The sequence below is a fragment of the Erpetoichthys calabaricus genome, chromosome 16 (genome assembly GCF_900747795.2).
Source record: "Erpetoichthys calabaricus chromosome 16, fErpCal1.3, whole genome shotgun sequence".
In the NCBI taxonomy this organism is placed as follows: Eukaryota; Metazoa; Chordata; class Cladistia; order Polypteriformes; family Polypteridae; genus Erpetoichthys; species Erpetoichthys calabaricus.
In genome coordinates this window covers 52992310-53011020 of record NC_041409.2, presented here as the reverse complement: position 1 = coordinate 53011020, position 18711 = coordinate 52992310, and the positions used below count along the sequence as shown (strand labels likewise).

Sequence of the window (18711 nt, the reverse complement as noted above, 5' to 3'; positions counted from 1 at the left end):
GGCGAGGACACAGGAAAGGTTTTGTTCTGCTGACTCTACCATGGAGGTCATATTGTTGTTGTTGCTCCACAGCAGGACTGTGCAGTAGCCACTCCAGAGTCTGCTAAATCTTCCTGAAGGTCTTTTGTAGTTATTAGTTGCCTTTCTAGAAATCCAACAAGCAGTTTCTTCCAAACATTTTCTTGGTCTTCCAGACCTCAACTTGGTCTCCACCATTCCTGTTAACTGCCATTTCCTAAAAACATTATGAAGTGAAAATGCTTGGTTATCTTCTTGTAGCCACGTCCTGCTTTGTGAGCATCAATTATTTTATTTTTCAGAGTGCTAGGCAGCTGCTTAGAGGAGTCAATGGCTGCCGATTGTTGGGACGAAGTCCAAGGAGTTGGAGAATTTACACAGACACCACTGTATTCAGATAGGTTTTTGTATTAATTAATAGGGGACAGAATCAACTTCAGTTGAAAATGAAATTGTATTGCAAATGTACAGATGAGATCTCCATGGGTAGGGATGAGCAGTGTTACAATACTAAGGCTCCTAATGGCATATTAGCTTAATGATCAACTCCGTTCTCAAATGTCCTGTCAGTTTAAAAATAAAATGTGTCAATCTGACCATTTAAGCTTATAGAACGAGGTTGGCCAACTAATTGAACTGGCCATACCAATTAAACGTTTTAACAGTGTTAAAATTCAAGTGTATCACTAAATGAGCCTAAATGTGCTGTAATGGTGACGTCAATGAGCTAAAAATAATCCGGGCTTTAACACTGGAGACCAAACAATCAGTTCTCCGTGGATTTCAAGAATTCCCTAATACTTTTAGCTGCAGACTGTTCTAAGCGAATTAGACTTTGAAAAATGATAATTGCTAGTTGTCAAAAGAAGGAAGCCGGAGAGATTTCCATCAAGAAAGGTCCAAAAAGAAGGGGAGTATTACCAGCTTCAGGTGATTTTCTAAATTGCTCGAACTGTAAGACATCCATAGAGTTGAGGGCTTAAAACAGAATATTGCTCTGTAGCTGGATTTGTTTATATTGATGATTTCAGTCCTGGAGATGCCCATAAGCACAGGTTTATATTCTAACCAAATTCATAATCATTGCGACCATCTGACATTTATATTCCAAATAAAAATAAGCATTTAATGTCTAAAAATGAATGCAAATATTATAAGAACTTCTTATTAGTACAACAATTTGACTTTCATTTGAACCCTAATTTTATAAACAACAAGTTCAAATGAAAGTCAAATTGTTGTACTAATTGTGAAACTGAGTGGAATAAAATCCTGGAGCCATGGGGGTCCCCAGGACTTAACTTAAAAACCAATAGTACAGTAATCCCTCCTCGATTGTGGATTGTTGCGTTCCAGAATCCCCCGCGAAAGGTGAAAATCCGCGAAGTAGAAACCATATGTTTATATGGTTATTTTTATATTGTCATGCTTGGGTCACAGATATGCACAGAAACACAAGAAGTTGTAGAGAGACAGGAACTTTATTCAAACACTGCAAACAAACATTTGTCTCTTTTTCAAAAATGTAAACTGTGCTCCATAACAAGACAAAGATGACAGTTCCGTCTCACAATTAAAAGAATGCAAACATATCTTCCTCTTCAAAGGAGTGCGCGTCAGGAGCAGAGAATGTCAGAGAGAGAGAGAGAGAGAAAAAAAAGCAAACAATCAGAAATCAATAGGGCTGTTTGGCTTTTAAGTATACGAAGCACTGCTGGACAATGCAGCTGCTAGGAAGGGAGCAATGTAAAGGTAGTCTTTCAGCATTTTTTTAGAGGAGCGTCCGTATCGTCTAGTGGTGCGAACAGCCCCCCTGCTCACACCCCCTCTGTCAGGAGCAGAGAATGTCAGAGAGAGTGAGAGAGAGAGAGAGAGAGAGAGAGAGAGAGAGAGAGAAAGGCAAACAATCAAAAATCAATACGTGTCGCTCGAGCTTTTAAGTATGCGAAGCACCGTGCGGGAAGCATGTCGCTTGACAAACCAGCTGCAAGAAAGGGAGCAATGTGAAGATAATCTTTCAGCATTTTTAGATGAGCGTCTATATCGTCTAGGGGTGCGAACAGCCCCCCTGCTCACACCCCCTCCGTCAGGAGCACAGAATGTCAGAGCAAGAGAGAGAGAGAAATCAATACATGCTGTTTGATCTTTTAAGTATGCGAAGCACCGTGCAGGAAGCATATCGCTTGACAAAGCAGCCACATTTAAGCCCAGCAAGGAAGAGAGCAATGTGAAGGTAATCTTTCAGTGTTTTTTGAGGAGCGGCCATATTTTCTAGGGGTGCGAACAGCCCCCGTGCTCACAATATATTTGAGGAGTTTTATTTAATAGGTAATACGCGCTCTGGTTGGGTAGCTTCTCAGCCATCTGCCAATAGCATCTCTTGTATGAAATCAACTGGGCAAACCAACTGAGGAAGCATGTACCAGAAATTAAAAGACCCATTGTCTGCAGAAATCCGCGAACCAACAAAAAATGCGCGATATATATTTAAATATGCTTACATATAAAATCCGCGATAGAGTGAAGCCGCGAAAGTCGAAGCGTGATATAGCAAGGGATTACTGTATATACCGTAAGAGCTCATAGTCAATACAAAAACAGTAAACCAAGAGTAGCATGGCAATACATATTCTAGAACTGCTGCCTCATGACTGCAACATCCTGGATTTGAACCCTGTACCTGGCCATTATTTGTGTAATGTCTGCACATTCTACCTAGGTCTTCCTTGTGGATTTCCCCTGAAATCTCCAAATATCAGTGTGTTAGGCTGAATGGGGATTCCAAAATGTCCTGTTCTGGATATAAATGTGTGTGTGTTTGTATTTGTGGGCCCTGTGATGGACTGGCATCTTGTCTGGGGCTAATAAGGCTTTGTTCTCCTCTAACCCTAATTTGAATTGAGTTGGTTATCTTACACTTTGTGATGGAAAAACAAGCAACTGAGGACTAATAAAACGGTGAATTATAAGAACCCCTACTTCCATGAACCAGACCGTCACCAACCATATAGGCATGAGCACCAAAAAACCTAAACAGAAAACATTGGACTTATGTTTTACAAGCATCTCAATGGGTGCATCTGCATATGTATAGTCACTAGATGGATCTCAAAAAATTAATATTAAAGAAAAGGATGGCTGTTAGTAAGCAGGCATATGATATGCAATTTTATGGGTGTCACTTTTGAACATTCTTGCATGACTGTGTGGTGAGACCATTGAGCAAGACTTGAATGTACCTGCACAGTGTGACACTGAGAGGAATACTTTGATATTTCATTGTATCTGTTGTTACAGTAGTCAACTAAAAGTAGCTATCTATCCGATATACCAATGGCAATACGGCTGTATAATGCCTCACTAGTCTTCTTTGTTTTTAATTTTCTTCCTCTCCCACTGATGTGTGTTTAGACAAATTCTCCCCATGTCCTGTTTTGTCGCATTACAATCTGGGCATAACATGGATCTTCATTTGGATATATCTCTCTATTATGAAAGAAAATCTTTTGGCAATAGTCTCATCTCGTCTAGAGATTTCTTCAAGTCCCGCCCTCCTCTCAACCATTTATGGTTAACGGCCCACACCCACGGTCCTCTCACCTCTCATTCGTTTGAATGCTTTTGTCAGACACAGTTCCTGCACTCTCAGCTCTTATAAACTTTTTCGTATTCCTCACTTTAAGTTCCCAATAAAAGAAAACATCAACTTACAATATCTCATAGAATATGAACCGTTAACAGCATTCAGTCTTCCACCGGCCGAAGTACTGTTGAAAGAAGGCTGTATCGTAATGTTACTACGTAATTTATATACGAGTGATGGATTACGCAATAGGACAAGATTAGTTGTATTCAAAATTGGTCGAACAATTCTGACATGTAAAATTTTAACAGGCAACAAGAAAGGTAATGTAGTACATCTTCCGCGGATGACATTAGAAACCAAAGGAGAACTTGGTATGCCATTCGTATTAAAACGTTTACAGTTTCCCATTAGAATAGCTTTTGCTGTGATAATTAACAAATCACAGGGAAAAACATTTGAAAAAGTCAGTTTATTTACCAGGGAGAAAGAAACAATATTCACTCACGGGCAGTTATACGTTGCGTTGTCATGATGTAAGTCCAAACACAGAATCAAAATTCAATGCGATATTGACGAAAAGTTAATTCCAAATATTGTTTATACATTAAAAGTGTAAGTTTAAAAAATATTTGTGTGTTAATTTCAAAGCCAAACAGAACGAAAATGTGTAACACAACAAATACCTATAATAAACATGAAACATAATTTTCTTTCAATTAATTATGATTTACTATTTTTTACTATGGTTCATTACTCATTGTAATGTAAAATAGTTAGTTCTATTATGTATATGTAATAATTCCCATGAAAATAAAAATCTGTCTAAAAATTGTACATCCGCTTCTCACACGTGAGTGGCAGTGCCGCGAAGTGGCTAGTTCGTAGCGCCCGCCCGGGGGTTGGCGAGTGAAGCGGGCAGGGGTCAGAGCCCCCTAGTACATATAAAGTAGAAACTGAAAAATTGAATGCGTATGTATTCATTCCCTTTGCTACCCAACCAATTAACCTAACCAATTAACTTCAGAAGTCACATAATTAATTGATTAGGGCCCACCTGTGTACAAAAAAGTGTCACATGGTCTGTCACATGTTGTCTTTATAAACAGACCTGTTCTTAAAGGTCCCTGACTAGGCAACACCACTTAGCAAGCAACATTAAGACCAATGAGCACTCCAAACAGGTCAGAGACAAAGTTGCAGAGATGTATAGATCAGGGTCCAGGTCTTAAAAAAAAAAAAAAAAAATATATATATATATATATGCCAAACTTTGACTCTCCCACAAAAAACCATTAAATCTATGACACCACTACAAACCTGACAAGAAAAAGCCGCCCACTAAAACTTACAGATTGATCAAGCAAGGTGTTAATCAGAGATGCAAGAAAGACACCAAGGATAACACTAAAGGGGCCATAAAGATCCACAGCAGAGACGGGCATATCTGTCGATAGGACCACTTTAAGCCACACACTTCACAGAACAAGGATTTAGGTAAGAGTGGCCAGTAAAACAGCCATTGCTTAAAGAAAATAAATTAGAAAACATGTTTGGAGTTTGCCCAACCACACACGGTAGACTCCCTAAACACATCTAAGAAGGCTCTCAGGTCAGATGAGACTAAAACTGAACTTTTTGGTCATCATGGGCCAAAAAGGGTATGACATGCATGGCACAAAACCAACATTTCCCATCACCATGAAAACACCATTCCCACAGTGAAGCATAGAGATGGCAGCATCATGCTGTGGGGGTGTGTTTCATTGGCAGGGATAAGAAAACTGGTCAGGACTGAAGGAAAGATGGATTTCAGTAAATACAGAGGCTTTCTTGAGGAAAACTTGTTTCATTCCATCAGGGATTTGAGACTGGAACAAAGGTTCGCCTTCCAGCAGGACAATAACCCTAAACATACTGCTAAAGGTACACTCAAAGTGGTTTAAAGGGAATATTTAAATGTCTTGGAATGGCCTAGTCAAACCCCAGAACTCAATCCAATTGAGAATCTGTGGCATGACTTGAATATTGCTGTACACCAATGCAACCCATTAAACTTGAAGGAGTTGGAGCAGTTTTGCCTTGAGCTGTGGGTGAAAATCCCAGTTGCTAGATGTGCTAAGCTAATGGAGACATTCAACAAGAGGCTTGCAGCTGGAATTGCAGCAATAGGTGACTCTACAAAGTATTAATTTGGAGGGGTTGACTGAATACCTACTCATTCTCAGGAGTCCTCTTTTTTTGTCTTAACTATTGTTTATATCACAATACAAAATATTTGGCACCTTCAAAGTGGTAGGCATGTTGTGTAAATCAAATGGTTCCAGATTGTAATGTGACAAAACAAGACAAACACAGACAGGGATAATCAGGGGTGCGGAAATCCAACTCCCGACTCAGGTAAATTGACCGTTGGACAAGCGTGTTTTTGTGGTTTCAGTTGTCCGCGGACAAGTGCAATTTTCTGGAGAAAAAAGAATTATGTGCGCTGTGCATGGCACATTTTTACCACTACTTTTGAATTTTAAACATTTGGGTACGTACTTCATGCAGAAACAGTCTACTTAAGTATGTTCTTCATGTCTCAAATTGGTCTTCAATATTGTTTACAAAATGATGGCTGATTTTTCAAAGGGGAAGCAATCTTACGGTCTTACATAAGTATTTTACCCTACTATTTACACGCTTGGAGATGCGGTCATTTTTTTCATGCCGACATTACGATGTACTCTGATGATTTTTTATTATAATCGATAACTTTTATATATTACCAGTAATGGCGTACTGCACGATAACTTGCAGTGAATACACTTGACTTGGGCATTCCTAGTGTTCATCCTCTTTCTCCATCTCTGTTTAGCATTCGTTTGCTCAGAGGTTGATGCGCTTGCTGCTTCCTGAGCAGCTCTTCTTTACTCCACCCTAGCGGCCCGCTGCTTCTCTTCTTTCGTTGGCATCTTTTCGCGTTAAAACTGATTAAGTTAGTTTTTGTGTTGCAATTACTTAGTACGTTTTCTTTAATTTTTCACTTAAGCTTCTTCAATCTGCCTCAAGAATGATCAGCGAAGGTGGTGGAGAATGAGAACGGCGCCCATACGCATGTGCTGCACAGCCGCCCTGCTGCGCGGTGCCGAGAGTTGATTCAACAATAAAATAAAATAAAAAGAGTAATACAAATCATCACTCCCAAAGCAGATAGTAGACGTCACGTAGTATATGTGTACCAAATTTCAAGTCAATAGGTGAAACGGTTTGCGAGCTACAGGTGATTTAAAATCCTGGACAGACAAACGAACAGCCACGGTAGCGTATTATATAAGAAGATTGATAAAATTCATTGTTTCTACATAAAAATGCGGTCATTTTACTTACAATGCAAATGTTTTCACCACATAATAAAGCTTGTTAGGCAGTTAATCTTTCCTGAAATTTGCAATTTCGCGTAGGTTGTGATATATTGAGGAGTTAAGAAATATATTGCGTGACAACATCAATTTTGATGAGCTGTCTATAGATCATTTTTGATTAGAGAATTTTTCATATAAAACAAGTCGGTTTCATGCTGTCAGTTTATTAAAAATAAAGAAGAAAACATTCTAACAGTTTCCAAATGTTATGAAATATCTATAAAAATCTTCACTTAGACGTGATTATTTTTTCTTCTTGTGAAAGATTATTATCCAATATGAATTTAGTAAAGAGTTCTCTAAGAACCCGCCTGACTCAGGAAAACCTTCAAAACCAGATGCACATTGTTGTTGATGGCAAACCTTTAGAAGAGTTTGACCCACTACCAGCTGTGGAATTCTGGCTGTCATCTGGCAACAGGCACATCACTCATACAAAAACTGAAAAGTCATCAGCATCCACTTCTGCAGGACCATCAGTCCAGGAACCATGCAGTTCAGTTCAAGCAGAAATGAACAGCATTCAGCCCATGCTGTCTGAGATGGTAAAGATTCTTGGGGGAGAAGATGTTGCAAGACAAAAGCTGAAGAACATGGCAGAAAATGAATCAGGACAGTGTTCTGTTATGTAACTGTAATATGTGAAACAGAACTAGTGTAGCTATAATGAAGGCATTGTTTATTAGTGAGTTAAAATGATAAGGGAATCTTTTATATAATGTTCTAGAGCAAGGTGGCAAAATACTACTCCCTGAAAGAACTTTTTTCAGTTTTAAAATGGAAGGCAGTTTTGGTATCAATAAAAGAGATCAGAAAAAAAACTATTTTTCACTTTTGTTATTTGTTTATGGGCAAGTGAATTTAACTAGCGGACAAGTGGATTTTCTAAGTTTACTTGTCCATGGACAAGTGGAAAAAAATTTGATTTCCACACCCCTGATAATACTTTTGCAATGCACTGTTGCCAGGCTTACAAAAGCACAAACAGAGAGGCACGTCCTAATAAGTAAATAAGGAATGGAGCAGAATTGGCTCATAGGAAACTCAAGCCAGCAGATAAAACCATATAGTATATGACCAACCTTAGAGGATACACTTCAGAAAAATAAAAACTAAGGTTGTCACAATACCAAAATTTCAAACTTTGATACAATACTAAGAAAAGTAAAGAAACTTCAATAGCATTTTCAATACCAACACAGTATATAATGTAACTCAATGGAAAACAAATTATTTAAATATATTGTAATTCTGTATGCATTAAAATTTTTGAATTGATGAACACAAAAAAAAACTGAAATTTTAGTCATTAAAGCATAAGAATAATTAACTACAGCAGTAGTCAATAGCCTTGGTGTTAATCTTAATGTGATTATGGGACATCCCAAAAACTACAGTTTCCATCTGCCTACAGACATAACCTTATATAAGCAGATTTGAATTTTAGAGAAACTGTGACAAAACAGGACCATCGTCAAAGTAAAAAATCATAATTAGCGCTGTGCCAAGCAGTGCTTTTCATGATACAGCTCAAAGGAAAATGCACCACACTGCTGCATTCACGCAGACCCCATCCCCGGTTCCTCCCTGTGTGGCTAGTGCTTTGAGTACTGAGAAAAACGCTATATAAATGTAATGAATTATTATTATTATTATTACAATACACTAAGCATATGTGGTACACAGAGGAGTAGTTTATGCAATTCAGCACGGTAAAGTTCTAATGCCTTGCATTATGTAGTGAAAGTGACAAAATAGAATTATAAAAATCACGCATAATAAAAAAAAAAAAAAAAAAAAGTAAAATGCTGCAACTGCACACTTTATGGCAAGGGTTTAAAAGTTGAGAGAGTGATGGAGCCCTATTGTGCTGAGGAGTGTTGCCACAAAATAAAACTGGCTTACTAGTAAAAATAATTGCATACCCCTCTCTTAATGCATTAAACAATTAACGGACTCCATAAAACGTAGTTTACAAGCTGTTAATGATTAATCCATATTACTAACCGAGAATGGTAAACCGGAAGGCATGGACGCAGGAGACATAGTGTGCAGGTGCCTACAGCATGCGTCTCATAAACCGCAAGCGAAGTCTGATCCACCGCGAACGAAGGAGTCACGGCTCAAAAACGAAAGAGCTCAACTAACGAAGGAGTCACGGCTCAAAAACGAAATAGCTCAACTAACGCCACACAGAAAAGAGGATTCTGTACTGCACCCCAGAGTCAAACGGAAGACACTACGGGGTCCGCAAAGGTCCACAAAGATAGTACGGAAGGCGCGAGAAAGTACGAAAGGCGCAGGCGCCTACAACGTGCTTCTGAACTAAACGTCCACACTACACAGCATGGTCCGGGTAATAAGAATAAATGAACTCTCCATATTAAACGTACGGCATCCTCACACGTCCAAACCATATAGCATATGTGAATCACATTACAGTGATGCATTATTAACAGTACAACCACTGAAAACGCTCCGTATTAACAGTAAGTGCAATTATCCATATTACTAACGGTAGACAACGGATAACTAATGGAGTCACGGTCACGGCTCCAAAACGATCCAGCTCAACTAACGGAGCTACAAAAGCGAGCCCGCATGGATAAAAACAATAGACGTAGGTGCCTACAACGCGCGTCTGAAACCGCGGAAGCAAAACTGTCTCGGCTCCAAAACCAAACAGCTCAACTAACGGAGTTACAAAAATGAGCCCGCATGGACAAATACAATGTACACAGACACCTACAACGCGCGTCTGAAACTGCGGAAGCAAAGCAGGCACGGGTTCAAAAAGAAAGACCACAACTGACGGAGATACAAAAATGAGCCCGCCTGGATAAAATCAATGAACGCAGGCGCCTATAGTGCGCGTCTGAAATGCCACAAGCAAAGCAGGCACGGCTCCAAAAAGAAAGAGCTCGACTAACGGTGCTACAAAAACGAGCCCGCCTGGATAAAACAAATGAACGCAGGCGCCTACAACGCGCTTCTCAAACAACGCAACCAAAGAAGTCACGGCTCCAAAACGAAACATCTCAACTAACGGACATACAGAAGTGAGCCCGCCTGAATACAATTAATGAACGCAGGCACCTACAACGTGCCTCTCAAACAGCAGAGGCAATAGATAAACGGCAAAGAAAGGAATGACAGACGGCCGCTAAACAATTCCGCCAATTAGCTGACAACGCATTCTATAATGAGTCCACTATTAGTGAACATTCATTAGGATTAATGAATATACTTCCTTTGTTCGTCATCTACACCTTTACACTCCAATATATCTCATACATTCATCAATGTATTTCGGGTTACCCAACACCAGGGGTAGGCGAGCAAAGACCCCTAGTATTTCCATAATTTAGAAATAAGATACCTATGTCTAGAAATTCTTTGTCTTTATTAGCCCCTGTACAGGAATTTGCACGGCAGCAAATCTTACATACAGGCTTACATGTACTGTATCTAGTGGTTTTCTGTCTCTATTTGGCACACAACCAAAAGTATTTCCAGACCCCATTCTGGCTTCCTTCTTTCTCAAGTAATCGTGCTAGTAAAGACTCCAATGTTGCTCAAGTTGCCATCTTATTATCACAAATGAGTAAGTGGAAATGGGGCTGCAACCCTAGCCATGGCCACTGGTAGCCTATTCGGCTCAATTGTTAAAAGCCAGAGAGAACTGGAAGTGTATTCATAACACAAGACATTGAATTAATAGCATAAAAAATTAGCTGAAATCGATATTTTACTAATATTTTGATACATTTGACAACCCCAGCAGCCACATTACTGGATTTTTTTTTCTAAGATGAGCAGTACAGTATGCGGCATTTGATTCGTCACTGTGCTTATGAGGTGGTAGGGGAACGAGGAGTGCTCCTGCCCCCAGGCACCATCAACTCTTAATCTGGCCCTGCTCACTGACTAGACTGTCCATTAAGAAAGCAAGAAATTTAGCAAACAAGAGGAGACCATTCAGTCCATCAAGCTTGCTTGTTTAGTTAATTAACTAAAATGTCCCTTAATGCATTCCTAACCACAACTAAACTAACTAAAACACTGAAGTCAATGAACAAAGTAAGCCTCTATAAAATACTGTAACAGTTGAAATCCTTCATACCATCAGCTGAATGCACATGGGAAGTGCCAATCTGGTCGACAAGCAGCATGAAGACAAAGCCTAGCACTAGTGAAACACCAATGTAGGCATGCAGTTGGGCATGGTCGTGAGCGTGGTCATGCTCTGCTGCCACCGCTGCCACTCCCTCTCCCGTCTTCACCACAGCCTCTGCAGCTTGGCTCTCAACCAAACCGTGTTTTCCTACAAAAGAAAAAGGGTAGATTTAATAATGCAAACAAACAAGTTCAAACACAAAAAAAACACTTTTACCAGGTAATATTAACTAAAATGCTAAAGGGGTAGTTTAGGGGAGCAAAAGAGTTAAGCAACTGAAAGTGGAAGTTGATCTCTGATAATCAACATGGCCGAGGCTGATTGTCTAAACCAGTTTCAGTTGTTTAACATGACAAGAACAAAATTTATTCATCCATTTCTAGTCTACACAACTCCAGCATACCAACTTGAGTCACCATTCTTCACACTCACAGCAGATTAGAGGATGCAATGTCAGTCAGTATTGGTTGTCAAGAAAGAAAATAAAACAACTGCCAGAGTTCAACTCATCAATGATGGTAATGGCCTTACTGTATCATTTTAAATTGTAAGATGTTACCAAAACTTGCTTTAACAATGAAGAGGGTTTGATATGGATCAACATAAAGGGAGGAAAATTTTTGCATTTTAATTTTGAGTGGGCAGTACTTTTTTTTTTTTTTTAAAACATAAAAGCACACACACAAAAAAAAAAAAAACAGACAAGAAAAGAGTTTGAGCTATTGATACAAGCTAAGGTAAAGTGCTAGGATCTGTTGGAGCCTGCCACTGAATTGGCCTGTAGTGATTCAATCACACAATTGCACAATGGGGTACACTCCTGTCTCACAAATTAATATTAATAATACATTTTATTTATACAGCACCTTTCCCATGGTCAAGGAATTCAATGCCCTGGGTTCAAATCCCCGCAATCAATCCCTGTCAGTGTGAAATTTGCACATTTTCCCTGTATCTGCTTGGGCTTCCCCTCAGGTATCCTGGCATTCCTCCTAAAACCCCAAAACTGTCAAGAAAACAAGCCACTCTGGCCTACTAGCAAAACTCAGCTTAAGAGTCAATTTAAGTAAAAAATGGACTGGCGACATTGAAGGCCTTAAAAAATATAAAAAAAAGTTAAGATGCGAGTGCCCGATGGGTGAAGTAGATAATCCAAAAATTACTTAAGAAACTTAAAGCTGGTTGTTGAGAAAGACTTCATAGACTTCATAGGGATCGGATTCTCTTTTGTAGTCTGTAGCTTAGATAAATTATTGGTGTAAGAGGTGTCACAGCTAAACCTTGCTGCTTTGAAATAATTAATTAACCAATAAATAGTTATGCTTTTAACAATAATTATATTGCAGGCCCAAGTCTTTTGGCTAGTCATAACTAAAATAGGATGTGAAATAAAGGTTATTCATAAAAGACAAAGAAATTTGTAGGCATTTTATGTTAATACATGATATTAATATTAAACACAAAGAATAAGGGAAATGTGGAACATGATTGCAGAATCACTTCAGAACACAATGGCTTTTCAAGAATAAAGGTAGATAGAAACAAGAAGACTTTTTAGGAAAAAGCTGAACAAATATAAACTCAACAGCAGAACCGACCGTGGCAGGCTTTCCATCCTGAAGACAGAAGAGACAGTCAGAGTCTATATTATTTCTGCTCATCTTTTCTGCTTATATTTTCACTATATGGTACTGTAGAAATTATACACTACATGAAATATAAGTTACCTTATTACATTTTGTATTACAATCCTTCAATATTTTGTTGCTGCATTTTAGTACAATAATAAATAAGTTACAACCTTTTAACATTATAGACTTTTAAATAGATAATTGCATTTTTTTTGTCTCAGGTGGAGGTGTGCGCATGTCTACCAAAGGGTTTCATCCAAGCTTAAAGCAGCACTAAGAATCTCAACTACAGGTGCTGGGTCCAGAGGTCTGGAACAGCATGGTGAACCTTAAGGGCCCTAACATCACCACTGCCCATATTGTACTCATTGCCTGGGGAAAAGAGACAGATAATCTAGGTATCCCCACACACCATCAGACCCCAGCTCTAGATACGAGTTAACTGGTAATTATAAATTGGCCCTGTATATATGTACGTGTGTGTATGTGTGTGTGCGTGTATGTGTGTATATATATCTGGGCCCTGAAGCAGACTACTATCTAATAAAGTGCACTTCCCTTCCTTAAACTCTGTGCTGCTAATCTATGACTCTGCATTGAACAGTATGGGCTTGAAATGTCACATTACTCTCAAATTATCTGCCTTTGTAAGCACATCCCAATTTATAATTTCAGATAATAGACAACGCTTCACAACACCTACAAATGGCCATTTCTTCCTCAATGAGGGGGGCTAGCAGAAGCATATCAAAAAGGTAGGTCTAAACCCTTTACCAAAGAGTTCCTTATTTAGATAATGCACCTGGTGCTGCCATCATTGAAATGTGAGGCCACAGGGTCATAAAGTGGCAAAACCAGGATTGCCAATCATTTTGACACAAGTAGTGCAAGACATACGAATTTTTGTGGATTCCATTACATCACTCATCAGTATACATTCCACCCTTTACAAAAGCACTGAACAGTTCATTACTTGCATATTCTGTACATATTGTAAATGATATTTTATAACAAACGTGTTACAGTTAAATGATTCAAAAACCAAAACTGTTAATATCAAATTTGCCAAATTGCCTCTCGACAAGTGTGGTGAGAAATCTGACAAATTCAGATTTGTCTACCAGCATATGGCTGGATTGACCTCAAGACTTCAAGATCTATATTGGTTACACTCAATATTAACACAATCCTGGATTGTTTTCTTATTAATTTGAATTCGTCCTGAGGGGAAAAAATGTAAAATGCACAGCTCATCTAGTATTCCTAAACATCTAAATTTAACTACCAAGATATCAATCATCATGAGGAATTTAAAACACGTCCCTCTTGTGGTTTACCTTCCAAGATTTCCTCATAAAGTGCGTGGACTCCCTCTGGGATGATGACAGCCAATGCTGTGCCACATAACAATCCTGCCCCCAACACCGTGACAAGGTTCAGCTTCTCCTGCAAAAGAAAAACAAGGTTGAGGGATGTAAACATACATGAATAGACAGATTGAAAGACACTATATAAATCATACAGAGATAGTAAACAAACACTACATGATAGACAGAGAGCATTAATTTAGAATATCAATTTGTACCAGGGAAAGTTTTATCTTTTGGAGGATCTGATGTAGAGCAGAACACCGAACGAGTTAGACACTCAGCTGTGTTGATTTTAAGTTATTTGCAGTTCTCACATTAGGCCACCATGGCCAGCAAAGGAACCATTTCAAGCTGAACTTAAAAAGCAATGTCTTCTGATCACCCCCATCACTTCTTGACCTATTAATAAGTTAAACAAGTTCTGTTCCTGGAATTGTGTGATGCACTCTACCCATTGGGAGGTCTTTTGTCCTTCTTGAAGAAATCCCTATAAAAAGGGTCAGGCATCCTTGGCATCTGCTTGAATTACCTGCTTACGAGTGCCCTGCAAGGAAAGTACCACCAACATCCTCCCAGTTTGCCTTTCACTTTCTTCTTCCTGCCTGCCACCAGCCCTTTTCCCCTCTTACTCTCATTTAATATCATAACTCCTCCATTAAATGGCATGTTCTGTTCTCTTTCCTAGTGTTTTGCTGGGTTTCTAGTCACCTATTCTTCGTCACCCTACTATCCTCTACTCCTATCAATAATAATATTCACAAATCAAAATTGTAGGTTGGCTCATTACAAAATAGAAAATACTCAATGACGTGCTCTTTAAGAAAATCTGAAAGAGCACAGTAAACCCCAGGGTTGAGTGTTATGCATTTAAAATGATATTCTTGGATGGATAACAAACAAAATATGATCTCCGAGCAGGACTGCTGCACTATTTCAATGACAATTTACATTAGGGATGTTAACTAATTTGTCAGTCAATTATCACTTTAAAGAACCCACTAATTTTTTAATATAATGTTTGTACAAAAGAGCAAGTATTTCACTTAGAATTTTTAAATTAATTGATTAACTTGGTGGGGAGGGGGGTAAAAAAATTCTTAACACTTGTGTAAAAATTCAAGCACTTTATTCATAAATGAAAGCATACATAATAGTACAAATATGAACAAAATTACATTTGTCACTGATCACAAAGTTAACTTTAACACTTTCAAGACTCATGTCGACAAAAGATGAAATCACAACGTAGAAAGCTAATATTACTGTTTTGCAGGGGTGTCAAACCTCAGTCCTGGAGAGCCCCAGTGGCTGCAGGTTTTCATTCTAACCATCTTCTTAATTAGAGACCAGTTTTTGCTGTTAATTAACTTCTTTTGCCTTAATTTTAATTAATTTGACACAGGCCCCTTAGTTGTTTCTTTTTCCTTAATTAGCAGCCAAACAATGAGACACAAATCAAGCCCCAACATGACCAGCTCTCCTGTGCCTATCACATAATATGTGGAAATAAAGAAAAGTGGCGGTCTGAGTAAGATTGATCTCTCAGGTCCCCAAAACATTTTGACAGTGTCCTTAGAAAAAACAGAAAATCAACAGTTTTGGAAATGTCTGCTGTGGCAGAATGAGAGCAGCAACAAATCATGGAATTAAATAACGGGTTTAATTAACAGCAAGACTCGGTTTCTCATTAAGAAAGTGGTTGGCATGTGAAGCCCCAAATAACTGGTCACCTGTTGGCTTGTTTCACATCCCATTTCTGTTTGGCTTTTATTTAATGAAGAAAAGAATTAATTCAGAGCACTGAATCCTTAAAAACAAGGCTATTAAAATGAAGGGAAAAAAAGTTAATTAGCAGTGAAAACTGGTCACTGATTAGGATAAGGGCTAGAATGAAAACCTGCAGCCACTGCGGCCCTCTGGTCACTGATTAGGATAAGGGCTAGAATGAAAACCTGCAGCCACTGCAGCCCTCCAGGCCTAGAGTTCGACACCCGTGGTTTAGCAGGAGTCGCCAAGTCCGGTCCTGGAGGACCACCGTGGCTGCGGGTTTTCATTCTAACCCTTTTTCTTTTTTTAATTGAGTGCCGTGTTTGTGCTGCTAATTAACTTCTTGTGAATTCATTTTAATTGAATTGCTTTTTAAAGATCTGTTCCCCTGAATTTCTTCATCGTTCCTCTTTATTGCTTCATTTCTTTCCTTAAATGGCACCACAAACAGAAATGAAATGTGAAGTGAGGGATCCAACCAATTTCACTCCAACCAGCTGCTTAATGAGGTGCCAATTCTTGTCGTTAATTAAACACATTCTCTAATTTCGTGGCTTGTTGCTGCTCTCATGGTGCATTAGCAGACATTTCCGAAATTATTGATTTTCTCTTTCTAAGAGCCCTGATAAAATGTTTTGGGGACCAGAGCAGATCGACATTACTGAGACATTCATCTTTCTTTATTTTCAGATATTGTATGATGGACACCAGTTGTTTTTTGTATCTCATTATAGTTTGGCTGCTAATTATGGAAAAAACAATTAAGGGGTCTGAGTTTTCAAGAGCAAATCAATTAAAATTAGTTCAAAAGAAGTTAATTAGGAGCAAAAACAGGTCACTCATTCAGAAAACGGTTAGAATGAAAACCTGCAGCCACGGTGGTCCTCCAGGACTGGAGTTGGCGACCCCAGGTTTAAAGTATTGATACAAATTGCCTGGAGTTTTTTATTTAATTATAGCCACAAGATGGCAGCAAATCCCTCAGATGAGCAGAGTCTCCTACACTTAACATATCCTTTAACTTCACACCATAACAGTAAGTCACCATAGGACATTTATGTACTGTTCATGACTTGGATTCTGCAAAGTCAGAAAAAGAATTTGCTCTGCCATAAGAAAATAATGGATCATCCCCATGTATGAAAGCGAGGGAAATACCCAATACTCCAATGAATTTCTTTTCAGATGATTGTACTCCCATAACGAGTGTGCTTCTTTTTGGAAGATCTTGCAAGACACAAATTTCTTACCAGATGTGAAGCTGACATGACTACACACTTATTAGTTCTCTTACATTGAATCATCCACATACTGTTTATGACACATTTCAACAGGCAGGAAAAGCAACATATGTGATACATAGGAAGGCAACTCATCTACTACAGACCCATTATTACCAACAACATCACCTAATTGTATAGGGTTTTTAAAATGCTTACTCAATTGTCCAAGATCAACACAAGATAAACCAGCCAGGTCTGTGCAATGAACACTGAAGAGGAACATCATTCCTGCGCAATATAGAAGGCCACTTGGGCCGGAGGAAACTTAAAATGTAAAAACAGAATTTAAATGAAATAAATAGAAATGCAGAATTTAAAAAAGCTGGAAATTGGCAGCCATGTTTCATTTGTTGGGTTTTTGCCGACACCCACTTTTTATTTTTTGATATCATCATCTTTGCCAATTTAAAACAACAGGGGAAGGATAGAAGCTGCAATGAGGATCCACATTACTAACCGAGAATGCTAAACCGGATGGACGCAGGGACATCCGGCCATGGGCCGTAGCCGCAAACAGACGTACTGTGCAGGCGCCCCAAGAAATGAGGCGCCGCGAGAGGCGGCCGCGACCACAGAAAAAAGGAGTGAGCACAGAAAAAAGGAGTCAAAGAAATGAGGCGCCGCAACCACAGAAAAAAGGAGTCAGCACAGAAAAAAGGAGTCAAACGCAGGCGACGCACACAGCGCCGCACGAAAGCCATTGCACACGAAACTAGCACACAAAAAAAAAGAAGCCGCTCGCGCCCCACAAATCCCACACCCACCTCCAAGGACCCCCCCCCCCCCCCCCCCCCCCCCACAAGCAACGGACGGGACACACACAAAGAGGACGATTCAACAAGCTCCTACCACACCAAAAAAAAGAACCCGTGACCGCCACACCAAGCCCATTAGAGACGAAACGGGACAGACTACGGACATGGCACACGAAACGTTCACAACAACAACGATTCAGACCCACAAACACACTAACATCAATAAGAAGTGACACCCAAAGCCCCATTTCTAAAGGAACCGTCCGCAGACACCTGCTAAACGATTGCACCACTTAGCTGACAACGCGTTCAATAATGAGTCCACTATTGAGGAAAATTCATTGGGATTAATGAATGTCATTTGCAATCATTGTCATTCACTTAACTTCCCTGAAGAAACAACTGGCAATACAAGTAATGAATTTACACGTTGTTGTCAAAAGGGTCAGATTAGACTGCCTCCTTTACATTCATATCCTGAATATCTACAGAAGCTTCTAACTAACGATGTACCTGAAACTAAAAACTTTATGAACTGCATTAGATCCTACAATAGTTCATTTGCTTTTGCATCTACCGGAGTAAATATCAGGCCACCAAAAGGCAATGGCCCATACTGCTTTCACATATGTGGACAAATATTGCATCGCATTGGAACAGTGCACCCTGAAACAAATCAACAACGCAAATATGCACAAATCTACACACAAAGCCCCATTT

General features: G+C 39.2%; 1 protein-coding gene across 1 annotated transcript in view; it reads right to left on the bottom strand.

The window, feature by feature from the left end:
* slc39a9 (solute carrier family 39 member 9) overlaps nucleotides 1-18711 on the bottom strand; it is a 36140-nt gene that overhangs the window by 8003 nt on the left and 9426 nt on the right. Inside the window, exons 3-4 of the mRNA XM_028821320.2 lie at nucleotides 14154-14262; nucleotides 11132-11332 (exon numbers count right to left, since the gene is read on the bottom strand). Of these exons, the coding sequence (XP_028677153.1) occupies nucleotides 11132-11332; nucleotides 14154-14262 (310 nt within the window). The remainder of the gene's footprint in view (nucleotides 1-11131; nucleotides 11333-14153; nucleotides 14263-18711) is intronic.